General features: G+C 44.0%; 1 protein-coding gene across 1 annotated transcript in view; it reads left to right on the top strand.

Moving 5' to 3' along the window:
• Positions 1 to 735: 735 nt before the first annotated feature.
• The window catches only part of TMEM68 (transmembrane protein 68), a 115,065-nt gene continuing 89,802 nt past the window's right edge, over positions 736 to 25,998 (top strand). Inside the window, exons 1-2 of the mRNA XM_086918004.1 lie at positions 736 to 1,249; positions 6,286 to 6,453. Coding sequence (XP_086774130.1) covers positions 736 to 1,249; positions 6,286 to 6,453 — 682 coding nt within the window. The remainder of the gene's footprint in view (positions 1,250 to 6,285; positions 6,454 to 25,998) is intronic.

Here is a 25,998-nt window from a genome sequence, read left to right as displayed (position 1 = left end):
ATAATCTCGGCGATTAATAGCTCCACTGAAAATATGTTGACGTATATTGACTACTTCCTTCAGGACAGTGTGAAGAGCTTTGGTTCCTATGTACAGGACTCTTCTGATTTTGTAAGGAAACTAAGTAATTTTGCATGGAATTCAAATTGTGTACTCATGACATTGGACGTTGTATCATTGTATACATCAATACGCCACAATGATGGTATTAGAGCTGTTAACTATTACCTGAATAGACGTGCAATCAATTTTTCTGCACACAACTCTATGTTGATTGCTATGATTAAAATCTGTTTAGAACAAAATTATTTTTTGTTTAACAATCAGGCATACCAACAAACCAGAGGGGTAGCTATGGGGGCCTGTTTTTCTCCCAGCCTAGCGTGCTTGCACATGGGCTGGTGGGAGGAACAGGTCCTCATGGTACAACATCAGGCCATCATGGAGAGCCATATCCCGTTGTAAAAGAGGTACATAGATGACCTCTTTTTCATATGGCAAGGTACAATACAAGAGGTCAACGAATTTGTAGAACAACTTAATACCAACAACCTAAATCTGAAATTTACGTCCCCAATGAGTACATTACATGTATGCTTCTTGGACATAGAGGTATATATAGAATCAGGAGTACTAGCAACTAGGCTTTACAGAAAACCGACTGCGGGTAACACCGTCCTGCATGCGGCCAGCCAGCACCCCCATCACTTGATACGGAGCATCCCCTTTGGGGAGATGCTTCGCATCAAGAGAATTTGTAGTATTGAAATTGAGTGTTCCAGGGCCCAGGAGGCTAGTAAACTACGTTCTCTGGCACGCGGATACTCCGAGGGGGTTGTGCTTAAGGCGATGGAGCGCTCTAATACAATCTCGAGAGCCCTAGCTTTAGCTCCTAAAAGTATGACAACAACATCTCAGCTAGACTCCTCTAGACTTATTGTTACCTTCAGCCAACAGCATAAGGAGATCCGGAAAATTTTCAGTCGCAACTGGAACTTGATAACAGGGGATCCTGTCATCGGTGGTCTGGTAGGCAGAAGACCGGAATTCTCCTTTAGAAAATCTACCTCTATGTCTGACAGACTTGTTAAAAATCACTTAGAACAGCCCATCTCAAAGACATTTATGGCATTGAGAAAGGGCTTCATCAAATGTTCAATTTGTAAAGCCTGCAGAAATGGTTGTAGTAAAACACAGTATTCTACACCATTCGAAGATGAACCTGTGCTAATTACAAAGCAGCTCTCCTGTAGGACTGAGTTTGCAGTCTATGTGCTGCAGTGTCCTTGTGATCTCCGGTATGTAGGGAGCACCCGACTATCGGTTCACAAGAGGATACTGCAGCACATAAGAGCTATTACTAACAAGGACCAATCCTACCCTGTGGCACGCCACTTTCAAAGCACTCATGAGAGTGACCCCAAATACCTCTCTTATTGTGTTATTGACTGCATTTTGCCTCTCAAAAGAGGTGGCAATAGAGATGCACTTTTGAGGGTCCTGGAAACTCGTTACATTTTGGAATTAGACAGCCGTACTCCCGGGGGGCTGAATGCTAGCCAGGATCTGTATACCTGTTCGTAAATCACTAACATTTGTTTTTACATCTAGTAGTATTTTATCCAAGGTATCAGATTGATACATTTTATCTCATGTAGTCTGGGTAACCACATATAATTCTTGCACAGTCTTTTTGTTCTCAATTGCCATGGTTTTAGCTGGTTTGGAACATCAGTCAGTTGGTTAATTTGGGAGGGAGGGGCTCCTCCTTTCACATTGAGAGAATGTTTTAAAAAACTAAATTATAAATAACATTTGTAATTGATGATTTCACTTATTGCACTTTGCACTTTATTAATAGATTTTGCACTTAGCTGTGACAATTGCTCCTCGCCATGATATGGGACAAAATATTATCTTGCTTATGTTTACAGAGGTTATTGTTTACATTCGCACAGAACACTTTAATGCAGATCCCCACTTGGGATTTATTTTGCACAGGTCTTTTAACTAGGAAACTTGGTCTCTAATGTAATGACATCATACATTGTTTTTTAGGATAATTTTATATATTTATATATTTATTTGTTTATTTATATATGTTTTTATCTTAATTGCGTGATGTTGCACATTTGTATTTATTAGATACTATGTGTGGTAACTCAAACCCACTTTGGGTTATATGTGTGACCGACAAGACTCCAAACAATTATAGTCTTTTCATTGTTTCCTTTTTTCAAACCTGTGATTGTGGGGGTGAGAACTATTAGTCCGCCCTCAGTGTTTTGTATTTAAATTTCCCAAATGGCTTTGCAATCATACCATGTGATCAAGGCATGCTGAGCAACAACAAGCTTAAATAAATTCACTTTGTTTGGCACCAAGAAACGGGTTCCTCTTTTTCGTCTTTCCAGTCCGGTGAAACGTGGCGGGACTGGGATTGCTTGGCGAATTCTTCATACATATATATATATTTTTTTTTTATTGAACTTTCAAGAAAAAAGCATATAAATAATGATAAACACAATGGTAAGATGATAAACAATAGTAAAATGAAAGAATAATGGTAAATGAAAGAATACTAACAAATCATTAGAACAATTTAAGAAAAATTGGAAACCATAAGTTACTCAAGTGCATTACTGTGGGAGGCGTATGAAGCAGACAAGACATACAGGTGGTCAAACAAGCACAGTTTTCACATGTGTAATAGTAGAAAATACAATACAGGAGTATCACCGAGGAGTAGCTGGAGAGACATACAGGTGGTCAAACAGGCACAGTTATCACATGTGTAATATTAGAAAGTACAATACAGTACAGTTGTACCACCTGGGATATAACATTCTACAAGCATAGCATAATAGGAGATTGAGACAATTTTCACGGTGGTTCATATGTGAAGGAAAAGTCGTCTAGGGAGTTCCATAGTTTCCTGTGTGATTTTCACCAGGGAGAAGCTTGAATTGCAACATTGTCAGCCCCTCTATGAAAAGATAACCATTCTTGCCACATCCTAAAGGAGACTTCTTTGGAGTTTTTCCACTTCTTCAGTACAATTTTACAGGCTAAAGTGAGGATAAGATCTAATAAATAACTATCCTTCTCCTCTGTGATCTTTGGGTCCAGAAAGCCTAGTAAGATATAGGAAAATTCCCTTGGAGGGACTATGTCAAACGTTTTGCTTCTACATTCATATAGAAATAGTTTGATGAAAAACTTGCAGACCGAGAAATCCATACTTGTGTAAAGTTATTTACAAATGTTTTGTGATACCGTCAAAGCAAATTAATGAACCAACTGAGATCTTTTAGTATGAGATTGGTGTGAGATTTCCAGGCATGAGGCTCATTAATCTAAAAAGGCATACATTATAATTCTGACAATTCTAGTGGGAACTGGCAGTAATGGGTGCACAACTCTGGACTAATTCTTCCAGAGTTGGGGCATTCACATTTTCTTATCAGTGGCCACAAGGAGGCAAGAGATAAATTCACCTCTACCTCCACATACATTCACATTAAAATTCCTCAGGGCGATATATTTGCTGAAATGGCATGCAGTTCAGATCATCCAGTTAGGTTACAGGACATAGGAGGGTCGCGGTGTGACCTGCTAAAACAGTGCGGTTTGTTTTTATTGGGAGTTGTTAGTGGGAAAGGCAAAGGATCTATACTGAGAATTTGGAAATGCTATAGCCCTTCCTTCCTCACAGTTGTGGCTATGAAATGCATGGGTTGAAAAGGCGGGCGTCTACACCACTCTGCTTCAGACTAGTCACATTAGGTTTCGCCTACACAGCACTTGCGCTGTGCTTGTGAAATCTCTTGTATTTAATATATCTTGAAAGCAGACTCATATCTGATCCCAATGCTGAATTACTGTGTTCATTCGCTTTTGTGTGGACCTTTTTTTTATTGTTCACTTCCCCGGCTATACTCATTTACAATACTTCATATAAAGCTGTTTACACTGTTTAAGCCCCATTCACTGTCAAGATAAGATCTCTTCTCACTGAAAAGGCAGATTGCTTCTAACTGTATGCTAGAATGCTTTCTTTCTTTGCTTATTTGTGTACAGCAAATGCTTTAGCCTTGAAATGTTCATGGCTTTTCCTATGTATGCTTCAGTACCTTTCTTTGCACTTTGTAGGCATTATCAGATTGAATCTTTCAGTTTTATCTATTTGGTCATTATGATCAAATTCTAACTGTTGTAATAAACATTGCACATTCAAAATAAAGTTCATATACAAGAGCAATGCTATATTTTAGTACTAAACAGGCAGCCACAAGTGCAGTTACCTTGCAGACAACTGGGTCATGATTTCAATAGTGTAGGAGGTGGAGTAGCACCGATACCAAAAGTTCCAGGCACCCCACTACACACCTAATATAGCTATACTTTATTCCTAAACGGGCAACCACAAGTGCAGTTACCTTGCAGACAACAGGGTCATGATGTGAATGGTGCAGCAGGTGCAGTAGCACTGGGCTCAAAGTTTGTCAGTGCTCCTCTAAACGCATATTGCCACATTTTACTCCTTAGCAGACAGTCACAATTGCAGTTACCTTGCAGTTAAAAGGGACTTCATTTGAATGGTGCAGCAGGTTCAGTGCACTGGTGCCAAAAGCTCTGAAGACCCCTACTAAATCCAGATCCTTGCTGAACTTTACTTCTAAACAAGACTGTCACAAGTGCATTTATCTAGCAGGCAATAGGGTCATGATTTGAATGGTGCAGCAGGTGCAGTTGCACCAGACCAGAAGCTCTAGGCACCCCACTAAATATTTAATATTGCTATATTTCACTACTAAGCTGGCAGTCACAAGTGCAGTTACCTTGCAGACAACAGGGTCATAATTTGAATGGTACAGCAGGTGCAGTGGCACCCTGCCCAAAATTTGTCCTGACTTCCTCGAAATACCTAATATTGCTTTATTTTGCTACTATAATAGCACACAGTTGCGGTTATCTTGTAAAAAGGGCTTCACTTGAATGGTGCAGCAGGTGCAGGGGCGACTGGGCCAAAAGCTCTAGGGACCCCACTAAATGCAGAATATTGCTAAACTTTACTACTAAACAGGCAGTCACAAGTGCAGTTATCTAGCACTAGGGGCATGATTTACATGTCGCAGCAGGATCAGTGGCACCGGGGCCAAAAGTTGTCATAACTCCTCTAAAAACTATATATTGCTATATTGTACTACTAAACGGAAAGGCACTAGGGGATGTTGTGAATGTTGACGCAGGATCCGTGGCCAAAAGGTGTCAGAACTCCTCTAAACACATAATATTGCTAATACATCAATTAATTCTAAATTTTCCATCCTTCATTTCATTTTTCAAAATGTTGCTATTAACTCACACTATGCCACTAGTAAAAGCACAATATATTGCCTTTTTGTACATAAACAACCGATAACACTTTAACTGACTTTCTGTAACTTGTATTGTGCAACTGCTAAGCAAGCTACAACTTACAACAAAACAGCCTATTATTAATCACATAGGTGAATTCTAATGCATTTACCAGTGCTTGTTTTTATCTTGAAGCTCCCCCGACCATTATGACTTGCTTGTATGATGCTGGAGTATGTACATCTTGTATGACAGCAAAGCCAGCTTTACTTCGTTTCATCCAGAGTCCGTTGTGATTCACACTCTTGTAGACAACAATTTATTAATAATGCTTACCTGCACCCTGTTTAAAAGATCCGGTTCTATTTCTGTATAGAAACAGTATGTATTGTAGTCAATTATTGGTAGGAGGGCTCCCAGAAGACATATTAACATAACACGTACTAATATGCAGCATTATTAAGCACATTTAATTAACATTAATGTAAATAAAGTTTTTTTCTGACTTAATATTTGCAGCTCAAACTATTTATTTTTTCAGAATGGCACAATTGCAGCAGGCTAGTCTATAGGAGTCTCTTTGCCACAAATATTAGAACCCATCATAAACATAAGGGAGGGGTTGGAAGCAAAGCAACATGCCTCAAGTGTATACCAAGATGTTTTTCACTTTTGGGATTGGTGGCAGGGACTGAGCCGCATCTACTTCTTTTAAATTAAATTGGATATTTTAACCTTTTTTTTATGTCCCGGGGAATTTAATGGGAATTTGGCAGCTCCTATGTATAGTCCCAAAACCCATTTTGTTTTTCTTTTTCTGCTATAATATGCATGATTTTTCTTAACTCCTATTTTTTTTTTAATATCCAGAATGCCACTGGAATTAAAATGGTTAACATGTGATGTCTATTTTTTTTTTAACAGACTATGAAATTAAAGGTCTAGAAAAAATCCCAGAAGAAGGACCAGCCCTTATTCTTTATTACCATGGAGCCCTACCTGTAGACTATTACTACTTTGTATGTCGTGTCCTTCTACAAAGGGGCCGAAATATCCACTCAGTGGGGGATCATTTTCTCTTCAAGATACCAGGTAAAGCTTTTTTAATTTAAGCATTGAGAGTTCCAAACTCCGGAAAGCTATATACAATTCTTCCTAAAATGCAGTATTTTTAAGTTTTTGTTTTTTCCTAGAGTACAGGAAACATTTTTATTTACAAATCTTAGTTTTGTGAAGTAAACCCTGATTACTTAACTAAGGTAATTGCATATTGTCTGTTACTTCTAGCAGTGTTTCAGTCAGATAGCTGGAATAAGCCTTGCACGTATCAGGAGAAAAAAACTACTGATTAATAGATTCTCATAGTGTTTATGTGATATTGCTTTTTATTGCACCATTTCTGTAGTGCTTAAATGTTGATCAAAATTCAAAAGAAATTTGCAGACCAGGGGTCAGTGCTTCTACTTTTCAGGATAGATGTAAAAAGTATGTGGTGGCAGCTGTCATTATGGTTAGGATTTGGTATTGTGCATGATGCCAGGAAAGTGTGCTGAAAACTGAATGCAGGGGGTATGAATACATTTTACGTATGTGGCAGAAAGCAAAGAAGTGGAAGGACAGGTTTGCAAGCAGTGTTAAACCAGTAAAGGTTTTATCCTTAGAAGCACTTGAGTCTTGGATAATGGCAAGAGTCATGACTATGGCTCTTCTAAATTGAAAATGATTGTTGATGGATCCTGCTTTTGTTTCAGCTTTTTACTTTTTGAATGCGTATACTGTAATGTAGGAAATATCAGCATTTGGGGCATTCCTTCTCTAAGGTTTCTTCTTTGACAGTATAGTCTGAGTCGCAGTTGAACAAATCCAGGCCTTAGTCAGTGGATTGCCTATTGTGCAATTCTGAATACTTTAAAATACCTCTTTGGTCACTGCTAGTCAGTATAGTGATTAGAGTGCAGGAATAAGGTAGCCCTGTCTCTTTAGTTTGAGTTACCATCTGTGTGCAGTAATCTACTCCCTTTTTATATCTATTTTTTTTTATTTGAGGATTGTTTTTTTTTAATCAGACCAATGTAGAATCCATTTGTGTAGTCCAGTTTCAATCTTGGTATCAATTGAGCGAGAGATGCCTGTATCCTATTTGAGTGCTGTGGAAAAAGGAAAGTTGGCGTTTACAATAATTTCAAGATTTTCTCTTCAGTCGAAAAATACAGCTAGCTGCCCCATTTCCTGGGGCCTAACGAATATGGGATTGTAGTTTTGCCTAATCCATATGTGTTTCTGTTTTTGAAGAGTTACGTTGGATAACATTCCCTAGCATCCATTATTCCTAAGTTAATATGTATTTGCATAGTCTTGAAGATTTAATCTGCAAGGGTTGTTGAGGTTTTAGAATAATATTGATATTACCCTCCTAGTTGTAGTAGGTGAGGTTGAAAGACTTATGTGCTGGAAAACGGGGTAGGTAAAATTTGAAGAGTAAAGGTGCAGTAGTTCACCTCTGGGGAACACCAAAACTGGAGTAGGATGAAGACGTCAATGGTGTTGGACAATTTGGATTCTGTCCATAAGGAAGGATTTTATCTAGTTTTGTTGGCACTGTCTTCTATATTCCAGTGAAATATAGCCTTTGAGCTAGTAGCTGGTGTTTCACAGGGCCAAGAACAGGCAAGGAGTCCAGTTATGACAGAGCAGCAACTTCAGTTTTAACCCCTTCGAAGCTGATGACGAGCTCAGCTCGTCATGAAGTACACCTCTCGTACGCTCATGACGAGCTGAGCTCGTCATGAACCGCGGGATTTTTAAATCTTCAGCGCACAGCGGGAAAATGCACCGCACCGATAGTGTTAACAGATCTTAACATCCTCACAAATGGAGATTAGTGCTGATTCTGTGCTTCTTCCCAATCTGAATCTGTTCTGATTAGCTGAAAGATCCATCTTTGAAAGTTGATATCTAGGCAAATGCTGCCGTTTCACGTTGTTGGATAGAGAAGTTTCTGGTCGTTATTGCACTATCACCCACTGGGTCAGCTTGATCAAGTCTAGGTTTCTATAGAATGGCATTTCAAATACAGTGTCTTCAGGTCATTTGGCAATTCCATAGTTGATATGGTTGGTGATCCCTATAGCCAGTATGACAGCAGGTAACTCATGAAATATGGACTTGAAGATATTTGGTTGGTAAGGATCCACTGGAGAACCAACTGCTTTAATTAGATTGCCTGTTTCTTTTTTTATCAGTCAGCTGAATGGCCACAATGTGGCTTGAAAGCACAGGGTTGCATGAATTGGTGGCATGTCTTTGAAGGGATGTTGTTTAGTTTTGAGTGGAGGTACACTTCAAGGTTAGCAACTTTCATGATGAATTGGTTTGTAAAGATATCAGAGTTCCTGTGAGTGTTTTACATTTTATTAAAATGCTAGTAGGGTTACACACATTTTTGAAGATTACAAAGAGTTGGTTGTTTTATTAGGCTTGTACACTCCGATTTGTTGCACATAGTTTGACCTTTTGAGCATTTTAATGGATGTTCAGCAGATTCTCCATTTCCTTTGGCTCCATTGCAGTGAAATCCTTGATGCTGGATGTAGAGAGAACCTTTTATGAACCACTGCTAGCCCTCTTCCAGTTCTGAAATAAGATACATTTATGAAGATGTTTAGGTATCCGTCAGATATTGCTTTGAGTAGAAATGGGCCTACAGCTTGTCATCACTGAAATGTAGCTTCTGTCTTTGGGGATCTACATTGATTACTTTGTCTGCATGATAGTAGGGTGAAATTATGTTTGAACAGGGTTGAGGTAAATATTTGGAGTAATCCTGTTGAGTGCTGATGTTCCTGGAGTGAGCATGTATTGGCCTTATTATTGACTTGTTGTGTAGGGCCCTTTGTAGGCGTGTGTAGGAAGGTGGAGTATTACATGGTGATGCTGGTTGGGCTTCACCATGCAATATTCTCACAGACCCCAAAGATGGTCTTTGGATTCACAATAACAAATCCTTAGCTCAGTCCTGGTAGTGTGGCAAAGAGCAGTCCGGCTTTACTAGAGAAACAGATGTTAAGAATTTCAGAGTGCAAGCATTGACGATAAGTAATTGACATGACTCAATTGAAATCTTACACTAATTTATTAAGTGTAATTTACATATAACCAGAGCTATGGACTTTAGAAGAAAATATAAATTATGCAATTAAATACTGCAGCCCTTTTGCTTTGCGGTCAATGGAAAAAAATGGTTGTGGCAATCGGTCATTTGCATGTCGAGTTGCGTGAATACCAAGAAAGGGAAAGGTGACCAAGCCAAGACAGTCCGTTCAATTGTACCTGGCCATTGGTGCAGAATTGTCCTGACTGTTCTTGGTGGTGAACAGAAGCCGCAGGAGAGCTGCTTTTTACCACTTACACAGTGCTGCGCGGGATATGATGCAAAAACACAACAACTGGGCCGCTTCTGACGTCGGATGAAGGTCTGAGTTCCCTCTAAGTGCAGCGTCCAGGGCAGGGGTCAGGGCCGGACTGGCAACCAACGAGCCTTGGCAACTGTAAAAACAGCAGATGGTTACTTTGACATCTGCTGGTCCCTGAGAGCACGATAGCTGCCTGAAACTTTGTGGAAGTCAGGTCTACAGTTTTCACAATGCCCTGGACATCATAATTTGAGCAATTCCTCGTAGGCCTGATGGCCAGCAATTCTTTGGATCCGTAGCTCTGTTTCCCCTTGCAGTTTGCAGGGGATGAGTGCCACTAGTCCACGGGAGTCTGAGGGTGTTTCAGGTGCTCACAGGGCTCCCTCTGTCTGGGGTAACCGAGATTTAGCCTAGGACGAGTCTCGGGCGGATTTTTTTTTTTACTCCAGTCATTAGTGGATTTCTCGTGCAAAAAACGTTTATGGCAAGTAGAACTACTGAACACAAGTTCAGTATCTCACTGCTGTAATACCAATGTAGGAAGGTGGATTATTATGTGGTGATGCTTGTTAGGCTTCACCATGAAATACTGTCACAATACCCCAAAGATGGTCCTTGGATTCACAATATTAAATGAATTTAGACAGTTTCAGGGGGGAGAAATAGGCTCGATGTATCGTGAAAAAAAGGTTACTCCTCAGTCATGCTGGTTTAACACTTTTTTATATAGCAAGGTACAAGATTTCTGCCAGATGTCTATACTTTGGGCCCTAAGTTCTAATCCCCATAGTTCCTCCGGAAGGGTGAATTCACCATCTATCTCCACCAGCAGATCCCAATACCACTGCGAAACTTCTTTACCACCCCCTTGTAGTTCTACCAGCTTTTGTTCTATGATGCTGTTCTTCCCAAGTGATATCCCTGACCTAACCAGAGCTTTCACCCAACTGTTTAATTGTATAAACTTAAATCTCGAGAATTCTTGGCCCAGTTGTTCCCGTAACTCCTCCCAGGACCTCAGTGACTCTCCAACAAGCAAATCTCCCCATGTTGTAATTCCTCCATCTCTCACCGGTATTGCCAGCCTATCTTTAATACACAAAGGTAACCCGGGAGAATCCCAGATGGGTGCATCATTTGAAAAATACGGCAGACCTAGTTTTTTTTCTTATTTGTGACCAGATCTTCGCCTGGGACATAAGAGTTTTTAACTTTACTTTTTTGAAGTATTTTTGATCCACGAATTTAAACTTGAAACCATTGGTTGATACTGCAGCTCCCTCCAGCATGGCTTTAAACATTACGCCAGTAGATGTGTTAGATGGTGTTTTTAACAACATCCTGGAATGGGACAATTGAAAGGCCCATGCTTAATATTGTAAGTCAGGCAAGGACAGTCCCCCCTTTTACCTCCTCCTCCTCATTTTTTTTCATGCCACTCTCGCCGATTTTATAGTTCCAAACAAAAGAATTCAGCTCTCTGACACTTCTCCAATAATTTGTTATTGAATGCCAGGGGGATGGTATTAAATATAAAAGTAAATTTAGGGAGGATAGACATCTTTATCCGACTAATTCGGCCTAGGGTAGTCAATGGGAGATTAGACCAAGATTTTAACAGTTTCCTACATTCATTAAACACTCTCTCCAGATTCACTTGAGCAATTTTACAGACTTCTTGTATCACTCGGATACCCAGATATCTCATTGAGTTGGTCACATCTAGCTGTAAATTGGAGATATTCCATGCCATGATGTCGGTTTTACTTGCATTTATCTCCTACCCCGAGATGCGACCAAATTCTTCGGCTCTCTTTATAACCTCTGGAAATGAGGTCTCTGGATCGGAGGTTAAAATTAAAATGTCATCTGCATAAAGAGCTACCCGTCTTTCCCACTCCCCAAATCTAAAAGATGGAATATTTACATCTCCCCTCAAAACTTCTGCAAATGGTTCAATGTATAGATTGAAGAGGAGAGGGGAGAGCGGGCAGCCCTGTCCTGTCCCTGTCTTGTCCCTCTCAAGATTTTAAATGAGTTAGACAATGTGCCATTAATTAATAACCGTGCAGATGGCGCATTATACATAAGTGATACAGCATGACAGAACATATCGCCGAAGTTAAACTTCTTCAAGACAGCCCCTAGATAGGGCCAATTGACCCTATCAAATGCTTTAGTCTCATCTAAAGTGAGTGTTGCCAGCGGGAGGGAAAAAGATGAGGCAATGTCAATTGCCCCCACCAGATCGTACGTCGGGTCTGATAGCTGGCGACCTTTGATGAACCCCCTCTGGTCCTGATGTATTATTTCCCCCACTACTGAACCCAATCTAGATGACCTGATGGAAGCAAAGATCTTATAGTCGCTGTTCAGTAATGATATAGGACGGTAAGACCCACATAAAGTTGGGTCTTTACCTGGCTTAGGGATCAATACTATAGTAGCCTCACCCCAAGATCTTGGGGGGGACTTGTCCCTCCCTTAAGATTCGATTAAAGAGGGCCGTTACCCTGCTTGAGAGACCTAATGGCATTTCTCACTTCCGTCTCAGAGATTTCCATCTCGATCCCTTCGCTCTGTATGGACGAAAGGGACGGTAGAGAGATCGGATTTAGCCATAAGTCCCTAGTCTGCTGTTCGTCTGGGGTATTATTTCCTCGAAGAACTCCCTAAAGGCAGTGCTTATCTCTCGGTTAGAGGTCCTAGCGGCGGACTCACCTTCAACATTGATTTCTCTAATATAATTTTTGGCTTGATCGGCTTTGACCTTCCAAGCCAATATCTTGCCCGCTGCTTCTCCAAATTCGAAATGCGAGATTTTACTCGACTCCCATCTCTTCGTCACTCTCTCTTGTAATATATTTTCTAGTTGGTTTTTCAGGTCACGCATATTTTTTTGATCTTGAAGTGAACTGATTGAGTCTCCGATCCTCTGCTCAATCTTTACTAGTTCTTGTTCAAGATTTTTGATCTTCGATCGGTATATTTTATGCCGGTGTGAGGATCCGTTTGTTATACAACCTCTCAAAAATGCCCTTCGAGTCTCCCATACTGTGTCGAGAGGAGCTGAGGTCAAGTTTATATCCAAGAACGTACTTGTTTCCTTCGTCAAATATGTCACTTCCTCTTGGTCTAACAGGATGGTACGATCAAATGACCAAGAAGGATGTTTGGTTTGAGCTGAGAGTTTTAAAGAAAATAAGAGCGCTGAATGATCCGATAAATGGGAAGGGATATAATTAATACTTGTTAGGGAATTTTGGAGACAATAACTGAATAACACGAAATCAATTCTTGACGTGTGTTTATATTTTAAATTTCTATAGGATATCCCTTGTTTATAACCCACTTTTTCTCTCCATAGATCTGCCAGGCCTAATTGTTCCATTATCCCCTTAAGGGACTGTCTTGATTTAGAAGGGAAATGACCTCTATGGTAGGTTGATTTGTCCAATTTTGGATTTAATACAACATTAAAGTCCCCTGTCCATATTGTTGGATCCAAAGAGGTCGTCAGATTGTTCCTTATTATTTCTAAATAGGAAGAGTCGTCAATTTTAGGGCCATAATATCCAACTAGATTACACACCCAATCATTAATAGACCTATTCACCAGGAGCCATCTACCACTTTGATCTTCTTTGTAATGAAGAATCTGAACCTTCGCAGATTGTTTACATAATATGAGAATTCCTCTTATGTTGGCATTATGATCACTGCTGATAAATTTGTCCATCTCTGCTTTTTAGGGCTCGGGCCTCCCCTACACGTAGTGTAGGAGGAGCTTGCGAGCTCTTTAGTATTTAGAAAAAAAAAAGTTTCAGAAAGGACTCCGGCTGGGACATTCCTTAGATTTTTTTGGCATCTGCCTAGTTATTCGTCTTCGCTGTGCTGTGTATTCAGTAGCGTTGACGTGATAGGCTGTATGCAATGTACGCGTGCCCAATTTGGCATATTGTGTGCGCGAACGAGCATGGAGAGTGATTAATCTTAATTAGGAGCTGTCAGAGTGCCCGTGTAATGCAATCCAGATGATGCAAGCACGTTCACAGCGGTGAGCGCGTTCAATGTAAAATGAGAGAGGCAGCAGGCGAGGCTCACAGAAGATGACTCATACATGCTCGTCCATACGGCTTCCTTCAGTTTTATGGCTTTTCTCTTATCTGATGGAGCGTGTCAAGGGAAGGTTCAGGCAGAGTTTACTGCTTTCCAGACCCTCATGCTGCCTTCATGCCTGCAGCACGCGCCACTGCTGGTCTCTTATTGGGCCGTGTACTCAGCAGCAGCTCTCTCCCCACCCACCCTGGCCAGGCTCTCCTTCCCAGCGTGTGGCAGGAGAAGGGGGCGAGGAGGAGGGCTGTAGATGAAAGGAAGCCGCTGCTGGAGCCGTGCGCCCGACCTCGCTGTAAACACAGCACAGCGAGGTGAGGCTGGCGCGAGGCAGTGGCATGCGGCATACGAATCGAATAACTATACAAACAAACCATAATGAAGGAAGACCCACGCAGTAATGAAACATCTTTTTATCTTGGACTCAAGGCAAATCAGACATTCATTTTATTCACAAACAGAACTCGAGAGTGCCTGGCGGGATGTCGGAGGCGGCGCGCGACTGTATTTGAGGGAACATCTTGCTTAAATTTGCAGCGGTGTTTAATTAGGTGAGACGGGGAGGCTTGTTTATCTCGGCTGCACATCACCCCTGTTGCAAGTGTGTGTTATCTTTGCTATGAAATTTAGGCTAACAACAATGGGCGTTTCCCATGCAGCTGTTCGTCACCCCTTGCGGGAAGAGAGGGCTAGGGGGGAGGGATGCTCCCTCGCAGACCACGGGATAGGCCCAGGGTGTGGCCGTCAGTCATAATCTGGGCGGCGGAAGAGTGGCAGCAGCTGACAAACCCGGCTGCGCCCCCAGAGAGCCCCAGTGATAAAGCGCCCTGCGTTGCGCTGTAATGAGCTTGCTATACATGCATTAGTTCCTAATAAGAGCCGTGTTTAAAAAATGTGTATAAAACACATCTGCCCTGGGACTCGAAGCGTGTGACCAATTCAGCATCTGAAAGTTAAATTAATGGTAAAGAGTTTATTTGTCAGTAAACAATGCCTCAATAAAAAGCAGTAAACACAGCAGTGGGGAGTAAAGCAGAGACTATTCAATCACAGATGGGCTTGCCTGGGTCTGCCCCTTAATGGTCTCTCCCTTCTGCCGTTTCTTACATGGCTCCTTTTGCTTGTATTATTGATCAGCTGTGTGTCACTTTCCACTAAACTTCAAAAGTAACCCGGTACTTTTAGCACCCTTCCATTTTTTAACGAATGAATATATTTGCCGACCAGCGTTACTTTACCTCGAGTTTAATCCACCCACCCTCCAACACACAGAGTCCCGATTTACACAACTCCCGGGTGTGCTTGGCGTGGCCATTGGCAACATGCTTAACACGAGATTCTGCGTTTTCTTGTTTGTCTTTATTTTTATCCTTTTGAGACCTCGCCGGTGCTGGCTGGAATAGACCCCCTCCCTGGCTCATAGGGCACAGGAGTAATCAGTAATTTCAGAGAATGCATTTTTAGGACACACAATAGAAATTAATTTAAAAATGGCAACTGTGGAGCAGTAGAGCCCCTGATAGGCACAAAGCTTTCTGCTTTAATCATAAATCACGAATGTTTCACAAAATGTCGACACCTCTTTTAGCCGACATCCGACTACTGTGAGTCAGCGACTGCAGTGCAGAAGTCCTCAGTACAGCCCCCTTCCCCCTCTTTATAAATGTAAACAATGCAAGCCCAGCCCTTAACCTAAACAATCCTGTCTAAAGTGCTAGCCGCTGCTGAAAATTCCCACAAGCAGGGCTTTCATCTCCATCCCCTCTCCCCAAAACCCCTTCCGGTCCTCCACACGGTACAGGTCTTAGCAAAGTTGTGCTTCGAAAAATGTCAACAATGTATTTTCACGAACGCAAGCAGTCCTTCCCAGCTTGTTTGCCCCCCCCCCCAAACATAAAACAAAATACATATTGTTCTCCCCTAGTGAATCATTTTTAAGCAAAACTAATCTTCAAACCCAAAAAGTAAGTCCCAAACTTAGACTTCCCTATAGAATGTAATTGTTTCTTCATCTAGCCAACCAAGATTATTCCAGTTCACCATATAGTCCACGGGCCAAATCAGCCCTCACTGTCAAATCAATATTATTTTTGCAATTTTATAGAACACAATCTTGACACAAAGGCGTTGTAGTGCTTTACATGAGCCCCAGCTATATTACACAAGCTCGTTTTAGTTTATTTTACACACTGAACTGCACAGGATGTTGAGCCGATGCTCAGACTCGAATCGGATTCCCCAGTTCCAAAGACAGTAAATCTGGCCCTAGAGCATTCCAAGTCAACCGCAATCTAAGGCCCGCAGAGATCACTGGACAATAGTCAATTGATGCAGACTGCGCCGTGCACTCAGATGGCTAATCCTGTCAGAATCCTATTCAGTTTGTCTTAGAATAAATGAGTTTTCTGGCAGGAAGCCGCTCTCCTTTGTCCCCCCCCAACGCCCCCGCCTCCCCCCCCCCGGACTCCGCCACAAGCCCCCCCCCCCAGCCTTTTGTTTACATTACAACCAGGAAGCCGCTCTCCTTGGTGCCCCCCCCCCCCACCGGGGCTCCGCCACAAGCCCCCAGGGCCTTTTGTTTACATTACAACAGTACTAGCGTTCACTGATGGGCCAGTCCTGCTAGCGCAAATGGTGGGAAAAACGACATTTTGCTGTGTAATTAATTGTATGCGAAGAGACTGTTCCTTCCTCAGTGCAGTTTGCCTGAAGCCCAGCATGACAAATACCTTTGCTCTGCTGGTGTAAAATGCTCGCTTATTTGCTCGTAAGTTTACTTTACAAGGACCACCGGTGAAGGCAACATGCTGTTCATTCATAATTTATTAACATTAAATAACTGTCTCTGTATTGTCACTACTTTTTGCGTCTACAGAGAGCCACTTAAATGTCTAAACATTTTCGAAGACTGTGTGGGAGGCTAGTTATGTGTAGAGTGATCTAGGATTTGAGTATGCCTTCTATCTCAGCCAACAGAAATGCTTATTGCCTGCAGAGTCCACTCTTAACAGTTATTCCGGGAAAATGGTGCGGGATTGTTAAAATGCGGGCCTCATTTCACTACTTTACTTTACTGTGTCTCTACAATGCATCTACAATGAAGGCAACCTTTGTTCACTCCTACAGTAGGTATGGAAGAGTACACACACTACACACAGACATATAGGCACACCCATATGCATTTAAGGTAGCAGCATTGTTGGTATTTCCACCAAAAGTATTCTCCTTTTATCCACATCAAAAGGATGAAATGCTGAGCTAGTCCCCGCTTTCATTCGAAACTGCGAAGTGAAGCTATCACGCTGCACTCACAACCTGCCACACGCGACTGCAGCAGGCGCACGCTGCCACTGAGCTATACGAGGAGAGCGGGAAATTAAAGGAGGCGCTTCAGGGTGTTCTGGCAAAACAGAGAATATTCGTGCAGTCTGCACTATTTTCAATATTAGCATTACTGCTTAAACTCGGTGCTTTTATTGTCAATGTCTTGTGTATTTGCGTCGGAGTGTGGTGAGCCTGGACTCAGGAGTAAATATAATATTTTTCAAAAAGTGATGTAGAGGACACTGTGCGGTGCTTATGGCGCTTTACTGGCCGTTGTTGGTATTTCCACCAAAAGTATTCTCCTTTTATCCACATCAAAAGGATGAAATGCTGAGCCAGTCCCCTATCCACATCAGACTCTGCGGTCTGCACTACCACTCTACACTCTCAATCTGCACTCTCAATCTGCACTCGGCACACTCTGCACTACCACTCTGCACTACCACTCTGCACTACCACTCTGCACTACCACTCTGCACTACCACTCTGCACTACCACTCTGCACTACCACTCTGCACTACCACTCTGCACTACCACTCTGCACTACCAAACTGCACTCTGCACTACCAAACTGCACTCTGCACTACCAAACTGCACTCTGCACTACCAAACTGCACTCTGCACTACCAAACTGCACTCTGCACTCTGCACTCTGCACTCTGCACTCTGCACTCTGCACTACCACTCTGCACTACCACTCTGCACTACCACTCTGCACTACCACTCTGCACTACCACTCTGCACTACCACTCTGCACTACCACTCTGCACTACCACTCTGCACTACCACTCTGCACTACCACTCTGCACTACCACTCTGCACTACCACTCTGCACTACCACTCTGCACTACCACTCTGCACTACCACTCTGCACTCTCACTCTGCACTCTCACTCTGCACTCTCACTCTGCACTACCACTCTGCACTCTGCACTACCACTCTGCACTCTGCACTACCACTCTGCACTCTGCACTACCACTCTGCACTCTGCACTACCACTCTGCACGGAGTGCTAGAGAGTGCAGAGTGAGTGAGTGGAGAGTAGTGAGTGGAGAGTAGTGAGTGCAGAGCTCACAAGGAGACCACAGGCAGCAGAGGTGCAAGCTTCTCACACTCACAAGAAGGACATCACAGGCAGTAACGGTGCAATATTCTCACACTCACAAGGAGATCACTGGCAGTACACACCACATGAACACACTCCATAACACATAGCAACAATACATTGGCATTTACAATGCCACTAGCTCAAACTCAAATAAATCCGAGCCCGATTGCATTTCTAATGCTTGTTTAATATTATGTTGGCCTCACTTTTTAAGAGATGTGATTCTTGGATGACTATGATCTGGGCTGGGGAGTCTCGTAAATATTGCAAAATACGTTCTCTTCTACCAAGCACACGCAGACCATTGACATTCCAAGATAAAAACTGAACAGAGGTCATCCTCCAACATCCAACTCCGTGTATTCTCCCCTGCAACTCGTGATTATTATATTATCCCGGAGATGACCGTTTCTATTCGGGCTAGTAACTTGTCTTGGAAGGCCTGACTCCTGAGGATTTTTTTGACTTTTTATACTTTGGCCCTGAAGGCCTTAAGGGAGCGGCGCCGGAACTTGCTTGAGGTCCGGCACTTGTCCCAGCACTGTTCACAGTCCAGGGGCCGTTCCATAGAACGCTCGCGGGGCCACCATCATCGCTCCTCGGGTTCCAAATCTTCAGACTCCGATTCGGGTAGGAGACGACACAAAAAGAAGTCGAAGAAGTGTTGTCGCTCTCAGACGTCCCCCATTCCGTCCCTGGATGTGGATGAGGGGACAGGGGTTCTGCCCCTGCAGCTCCTTCGGAGCCCGGGTGTCCCGCGGCCTACCCACCTTATCTCGGTCCGTCGGCGACTCCCGCACCGGTGCAAGAATTTCTTGCTACCATGGACCACCTGTTTAGGCCTCGGGCTCCCGTGCCGTGCCCTCAGGCCCTGCGGTCCCGTGTCAGGGTCCTTTCGAGCCCTCAGCGGCTCTGGCCCCGGCGCCCCAGGATCCTGTGCTGCTGGCTCCGGCCACGGCGCCACAAGGTCCAACTCTGCAGGCTCCGACCCCAGCGCCACCCACGGCTCCGGCGCCGCAGTGAATACAATTTGCTCCACCCCTGCCCCAGTTCCACGACAATTTTGTCCCTACCTGGGATCCGCATTGGGATTCGGCGCCGTTACCGGCGCAGTTTGTTCCTTCACCGGTCCCTGCCATGCCTCCGCGGTCTGTACCACACACTGCTGAGGTGGAGGACGACTGGGAAGGGTCCGAAGACCCTCTTACTCGTTAGTGTGACTCTGAGTAGGACTGGGCGGACGACTTGGAGGAGGCCGGTGGCCTGGATGTCTTCTCTGACCCGGGGTTTGCCTCTCCCCCGCCTGCCACGGAGGAGGGCGCTTTTTACATGGTGGTGCTCCTTCGGGCTACTGAGGTACTCGACCTTGATCTCCCTTTAGTTGCCCTAAAAACTAATCTCCTCAGTGAGGTGCTCCAGACTGCTCCCACTTCGTCGGAGCCCCTGCTGCCATTTAATGACTCACTCACTGACGTCTTACTGGGCACTTGGTCGCGGCCAGCCACTGGGGTCCCTGTGGAGAAGAACGTCGCCAGGAGTCATCGCCCGACACCGGGTGTCCTGCCTTTCTGACCACTCATCCTACGCCTGAGAGCCTCGTCATCCAAGCTTTGATGTCCCAGAGTGCCTTTACCACGGCTCTGCCGGTAAAGGAGTCTGAGAAGCTGGAGCAGTTCGGCAAGTGATTGTTCTCTTCGGCCAGCTTAGGCCGCTATTCCCACGCGGTGTGGTATACAGTTGCACAGGTCTTGCCTCAGTGTCCTGAAGAGATCCAAACTGTGCTGTCCCAAGCTGTTGCCAAGGATAAATATGCTGCTAAGTTCGCTATTCTGTGTGGTTTGGACACCGCAGACCCACTAGGTAGGGCAATTTCTTCGACTCTGGCGCTTCGTCGCCACGCCTGGTTGAGATCTACCGGTTTCTCACCTCCAGATCAGCCTTGTCTTTAGAAGTCACCAGTTGTTAACCGTTTCCTGAAAGGCATTACGCACATGTTTCCTCCTGTGCCATTCATAATGCCTCAATGGGACTTAAACCTTGTCTTGACATATCTGATGCGCGCTCCCTTTGAGCCCCTTCATAACTGTCCTTTGCTACCAGGAAAGCCGTCTTCAGAGTAAGAAGAAGCAATCACCTGTGCCAGAACAGTGAGTGAGGACTTAAACCTTGTCTTGACATATCTGATGTGCGCTCCCTTTGAGCCCCTTCATAACTGTCCTTTGCTTCTTCTTACTCTGAAGACTGCTTTCCTGGTAGCAATCACCTGTGCCAGAACAGTGAGTGAGCTCCAGACTATCTTCTAAGCCTCCTTTCATTTTTTGTTCATCCGCACCAGGTGGTTTTACGGACCCGTCCTTCTTTCCTCCCAAAGGTTGTCACGCCCTTCCACATCGGGCAGACCATCACTTTGCCCACCTTCTTTCCGCCTCCGTATCCTGCAAAAGAGGAAGAGGCTCCACCGTTGGGACCCAAAACATGCGCGCTCATTCTATCTGAAGCGCGCACAACAGTTCTGGGTGAATGACCAGCTCTTTGTTGGCTACGTGGACGCCAAAAAAGATTGGGCCATGCACAAACGGACCATCTCTCGATGGGTCGTTCTATGCATCAAAGCATGTTACTCATTGGCTAAGAAGGAGCTTCCGGTGGGGCTGTATGCCTATTTTACCAGGGCAACGGCAGCCACTACTGCCTTGGGATGCGGCGTTCAATTGCAGGACATTTGTCAGGCAGCTACGTGGGCCTCGCTGCACACGTTTACCAAGCATTACTGCCTTGACAGTCCAGTTCAGAGAGACTGCTTCTTTGGCCGATCTGTTCCCCGTGACTTTCTGGTGTAATCTTGTTTGCAGACCCACCACCGGGATTGGTATTGCTGGGGTATCTATTCTAAGGTAAATAATCTATCACTATTGTGTCTCTTTCAGATGCACAAGTTACTACTTGTGTAGCAATATATCTGTAAGAGACATTAGTTAGTGATAGATTCCTTACCGCCTTACCCATCCTCCCCGTTCTGCGAACTGATTTCTAGGGTTAAGGTCTTCCCTTTTAGGGCCCTAGTATTATGCACCAATGGTCCGTGTCTTGCATGGCTCAGCGTTCCTGGCACGGAAGGCAGTGTACAGAACTGACGTCAGCGCGCATGGGTGGTGCCTAAGTAGTCTCTGACGTCACCTCGGCGCATACGACGCCAGCGACGGACGCGGAGCCGCACAGCGCCATCTACTGACGCACAGAGGTACGCCTGGGGATATTCTAAGGTAAGAAATCTATCACTAACTAATGTCTCTTACAGATATATCGTTACACAAGTAGTAACTTGTGCGACTAGTCTATACAGAAATAGGATGATAGCACGGATCATTTCTTGACCCTTTCTTAAATACTGGTACAATTGATTGATTTGGCCCATGATTGAGGTATACCATCTTTCACCACAGCATTCAGGACTTTGGTCAGGAGTTTAGCCCATTTATCTGGGTTGGTTTTGAAAATAATCTGTCGGAACTCCGTCTGGAACAGGGACTTTATTATTAGTCATACCTTCTATGGCTGCCTTAACTTCTTCTTCCTGAAAAACTAAATTACCCGGCCGTGGGGGCCCAATAGTGCCCGGACTCAGTTGTCCTATGTAATCCCTAAATGCCCTTAAAGTACACCGACCAATCTTCAGGGGGAATTTGGCATGATAGACAATCCTTAGTGACATTACCCACCCCAGAGAAATAAAGATAATTTACAGCTTCCAAAAATAGCCACTGATATTCAAAACCTCAACCTGTAGGAGTTTCTCCCACCCATCTTGCCTATTGTCCCTTTTCCTCTGTTACTACTGATTTATACCTTTTTCTGCACAAAGCCACCTCCTTGACATTTCGGGGATTCTTCTTCAGGACAAGCAGTAGATTTTGGTGAGCTTGTGAACACGCATTATTAAACCATCTGGGGACATCTACTGAAGCTTACAATTGCTTACCCTTTGATAGATAGCTCCTGATAAATTTGCTGATATTTCGAAAAGTTAAATTCCCTCCGCTGTAGAGGAATCCCCCAGGCAAATAGAGATGTCATGACAACAGGTAGAAACTAGGATAGACATAAAATTTAAGAGGACCACCTTGGACCATTTTAATCATCATCCCTGGTGTACTAGCCTAAGGTCCTTCCCACCATTCTCGTTGTCAGATCTCAACTTGATCCCCCCAATCATAGGACAAAGACAAACACACCGGATTATGGACACTAAATTGGCTCTGCAGTGCACCAGACTGTAAATAACGTCCACAGTAGCTTTATGAACTCGCCGAACGTAAGTGGGAACCATTCTATCCATTAAGTGCCCGCCCCCAGTATAATTTAAAAGGTGCAGATTATCTGCCAGAATGTTCCATATTAGCTCCCCAAGACCTGTATTTTTGAAACGAGGATTTCTCTCTGTATTCAGGCCCTCTTCCCTCCAAGTCTCCATACAAAAGTGAACGTTCAAGTCTCCCAGCACAAAACCCCTGGTGGGGGACGTTGGTTTTCGAAAACATTTGCCAGGAACAGTTAGAGTGCCTTAAATTGTTCATTCTCAGTAACCCATGTATATGGATTATAAAAATGTACATTTAAGAGTGTTATGGTGGATTTAAACGTCAAAGTGACTGCAAGGACAAGCTGAGAGCGTGTAGGAACCTCAACAATATTACAGGGAATGTCCAAGAGATCAGAGTGATAAAACCACCCCTCTCCCTCTGGGGGATGGTATAGCCAGTGAGAAAACGTGCAATAAAGTCGTATCCGTTTCCCAAGTTTCTTGGAGACCTAAAATGTGGAACTCCTTAAAAAAAACTCAACCATTTCAGATCTGACGATTTGCCAGCTAAACCTGCCACATTCCAGCTGACAACCATAATATGGGAATCCTGGGGGCTACTCATTATGATCCTCTGTAGGGATGTCCGGTGCAGGCACCTGACTAAGTCTGTCATTATACTCTACAGAGCTTAATAAACAAATCTTATCTCAACTGACTAGGATCACCCCTCTGTTTACCATCCTCTTGGACAGACCCACAGTTGCCTACATTCCTGTCTGGTACCCCTATATGATTGAAAAAACTAAGTGGGACAACTTAAATATCACACAGTGTAGAGCTCCTCTGAGCAGTTAGATGGAGAAACTTCTTTTGCCAGTACGGTTGATCAAAATTGATAATTGCACAATCACCCTCCCAAGTCTTATCACTTTGGCCCACCCAATAACTTCTCCTAACCATAATGATGTGCCTGGCAAAGTGTTTCCCCAGCATCCGTTGAACATTGGCCCATTACATAACTTTGTTGAACAAATCCGATCCAGATTCCCTTGTGCCTTTTTTTTTCATAGGAGAAACCCTAGTCATAATAGACACTAATGGAAAGATTCCGTTGATAAATGTGGTCTAAACAAGGGTTCAGTGGCCTATCCGGGTAATCATGTGGTAGCAGGAGACTGGCGCTACCCTATATACTATTGTTGCTAGTGCTGGCAGCAGTACTAGTCTGAGGCATAGACCCTTGGATAGTGTGATGTACCCGTCGTGTCACTGTAGTGGGATTACTCGTAGAGGGGGAAGGGGTATTAATAGTAAGACGGGGTGGGGGAGATTGAATTGGGTTTCTAGCTGCGTCTCTAAACCCTTCAGACCCTACACTATTGCTAGTGTTGGCAGGTCTTAACAGAGAGCTTCCCTATATTCTGTTCAGTTGAAGATATTTTATTGGATAGGGAGGTTACAGCACCCTTATAAAGTGATTCTATCTTTCCCATAAAGTCATACAGCAATAGCTCCACATTAGGTAATTTCCCCACCATTAGTGTCACAACCTCATCCACGTTAGTCTGGGTCCAACTGTCTATTTATAGCGTGGCCTTGCAGCCTGTGAAGAACCATTCTCACTTGCGCCCTGTGTGGACAGGAAGTCCTCTGCATGTCTCTGGAGAGAGTGCTTTCTCTGCTTTATGCTAATCTCCAGGCAAGTCACTCAAAAGCTACTGTATGGTTTCTAGACCCTACCTCAGTGAGCATGACAATCCTACATGTCCACTGAGGGTCTACCTGTTTACATGGATTGAGACCCTAGTGCTTGGCTCTGAGGTAGAGGGGGCATGCCTAGTGCACCCCTACTTTGTAGGGAGTGGCTACTGCCCTCTCTATCCAGGCTGTGGTAGACTGACCCTGGTGGCAGCAATAAATCTATAGGCAGGAGGGCTAAGTCCTTAGCTACCCTCCTTATCAAGTCTGTGCAATCTGCCAGACATGTGGTCCTGTTGCCTTTGTCTACCTGACCCGTGTTTGAGAGCCCGTAGGTTTTCTGGTGAAGAATGGTGAGATTAGCCCGTGTGTGGAATGCGAGCTGTTCTGCCGGACATCCCAGCTCCCCCGTGTCCCTCTCCATTTCCTTGGAATGGGCTGGTGTAGACACTCCGCTCTTATCTGGGTTTAGCTGTACTAAGTCTGCTTAAAGGATCCTCCATACCACCTCCGCACCCCCCTCCCCCGGTCAGTGCCACCTGGTCTTGAGTTAATTAAAATATAAAAATTCCCCTTAAGGGATTAGCACGGGTGGTACCAAGAAAGACAGTAGGTCAGCTGTGCATGCTGTGGTCATGCATTGAACACACCATTAATCTTTTGTGATTGGAGGTGTAATCAGGATGCAAAAGTTGCAGAACCTTTGATTGGATGAGCCTATCAATCAGAGGTGATAAAAGTCTGGCCTGAGTTGTCAGCTGTTGTTCAAGACTGGTTTATTACTGAAGAGGTGGTTACACCATGCCCATCCAAAGGAAGCCAGCCGCGACCCGCAGTTTGAAGGCAAGAGATAAGACTTGCTCGCTACATCTGGAAAGGAAGCTTGCAGCACATCAAGGGAGCTGGTGTGCTGTAAGCTTCCTTTCCACGCCAGCTCCCTTGATGTGCCGCATGCTTCCTTTCCACATCAAGAGAGCTGGTGTGGAAAGGAAGCGTGCAGCACATCAAGGGAGTTGGTGTGGAAAGGAAGTGTGCAGTACATCAAGGGAGTTGGTGTGGAAAGTAACTTGCGACACATCAAGGGAGCCTGAGAAGTGGAAGCTTGATTCTAGTCCTTGAAGGTAAGATCAAATCCCCTCTAAACTCCTCTCCTGTGCTGTGGGAGCCTGTAAAAGCAGTAGCTAGGAATAGAGGCCAGTGAAACAGACCCCCACCTTTCTTTTTGTGATATCTATGGGTATCGGGTTGAACTGGCAATCTGTCCAGCCACTACCCTCCTACAGCTAGCCACTGGCCATTGGCTACTGGACTAGTGGAAGTCCAGTAAACTGAGCCAAGACATCAGGTACCTGTGGTCTGATCCCGGACTCCACAAGCGCTGTGCTCACTCAAACGAGAGGGCACTTCTGTTGCTTTGGGTCGGGGTTATGGGGCTGATCAAGAACCTTTGACTTCACATCATATGCTGAAACTATATCCTTTCAATCCAGAGATTGCTATCCAGGCTCTAGTGAATGAGAGCAACTGTGTGCAACAGGGTAAGTAATATACAATGCTAATTGTGTGTTTTCATGTTAACTGTGTTTTTATAGTGCTATAATACTGTTTGGGGTCAGAACTGTGGACCAGAGGGTTGCAGAGACATCTGGTTTTCAATTTTTAGCCTAGTTTTTATATGT

The sequence above is a fragment of the Lissotriton vulgaris genome, chromosome 4_1, assembly GCF_964263255.1.
Source record: "Lissotriton vulgaris chromosome 4_1, aLisVul1.2, whole genome shotgun sequence".
Classification (NCBI taxonomy): domain Eukaryota; kingdom Metazoa; phylum Chordata; class Amphibia; order Caudata; family Salamandridae; genus Lissotriton; species Lissotriton vulgaris.
The sequence above is the reverse complement of the archived record's forward strand: the minus strand, read 5'-3'. Positions and strand labels throughout refer to the sequence as shown.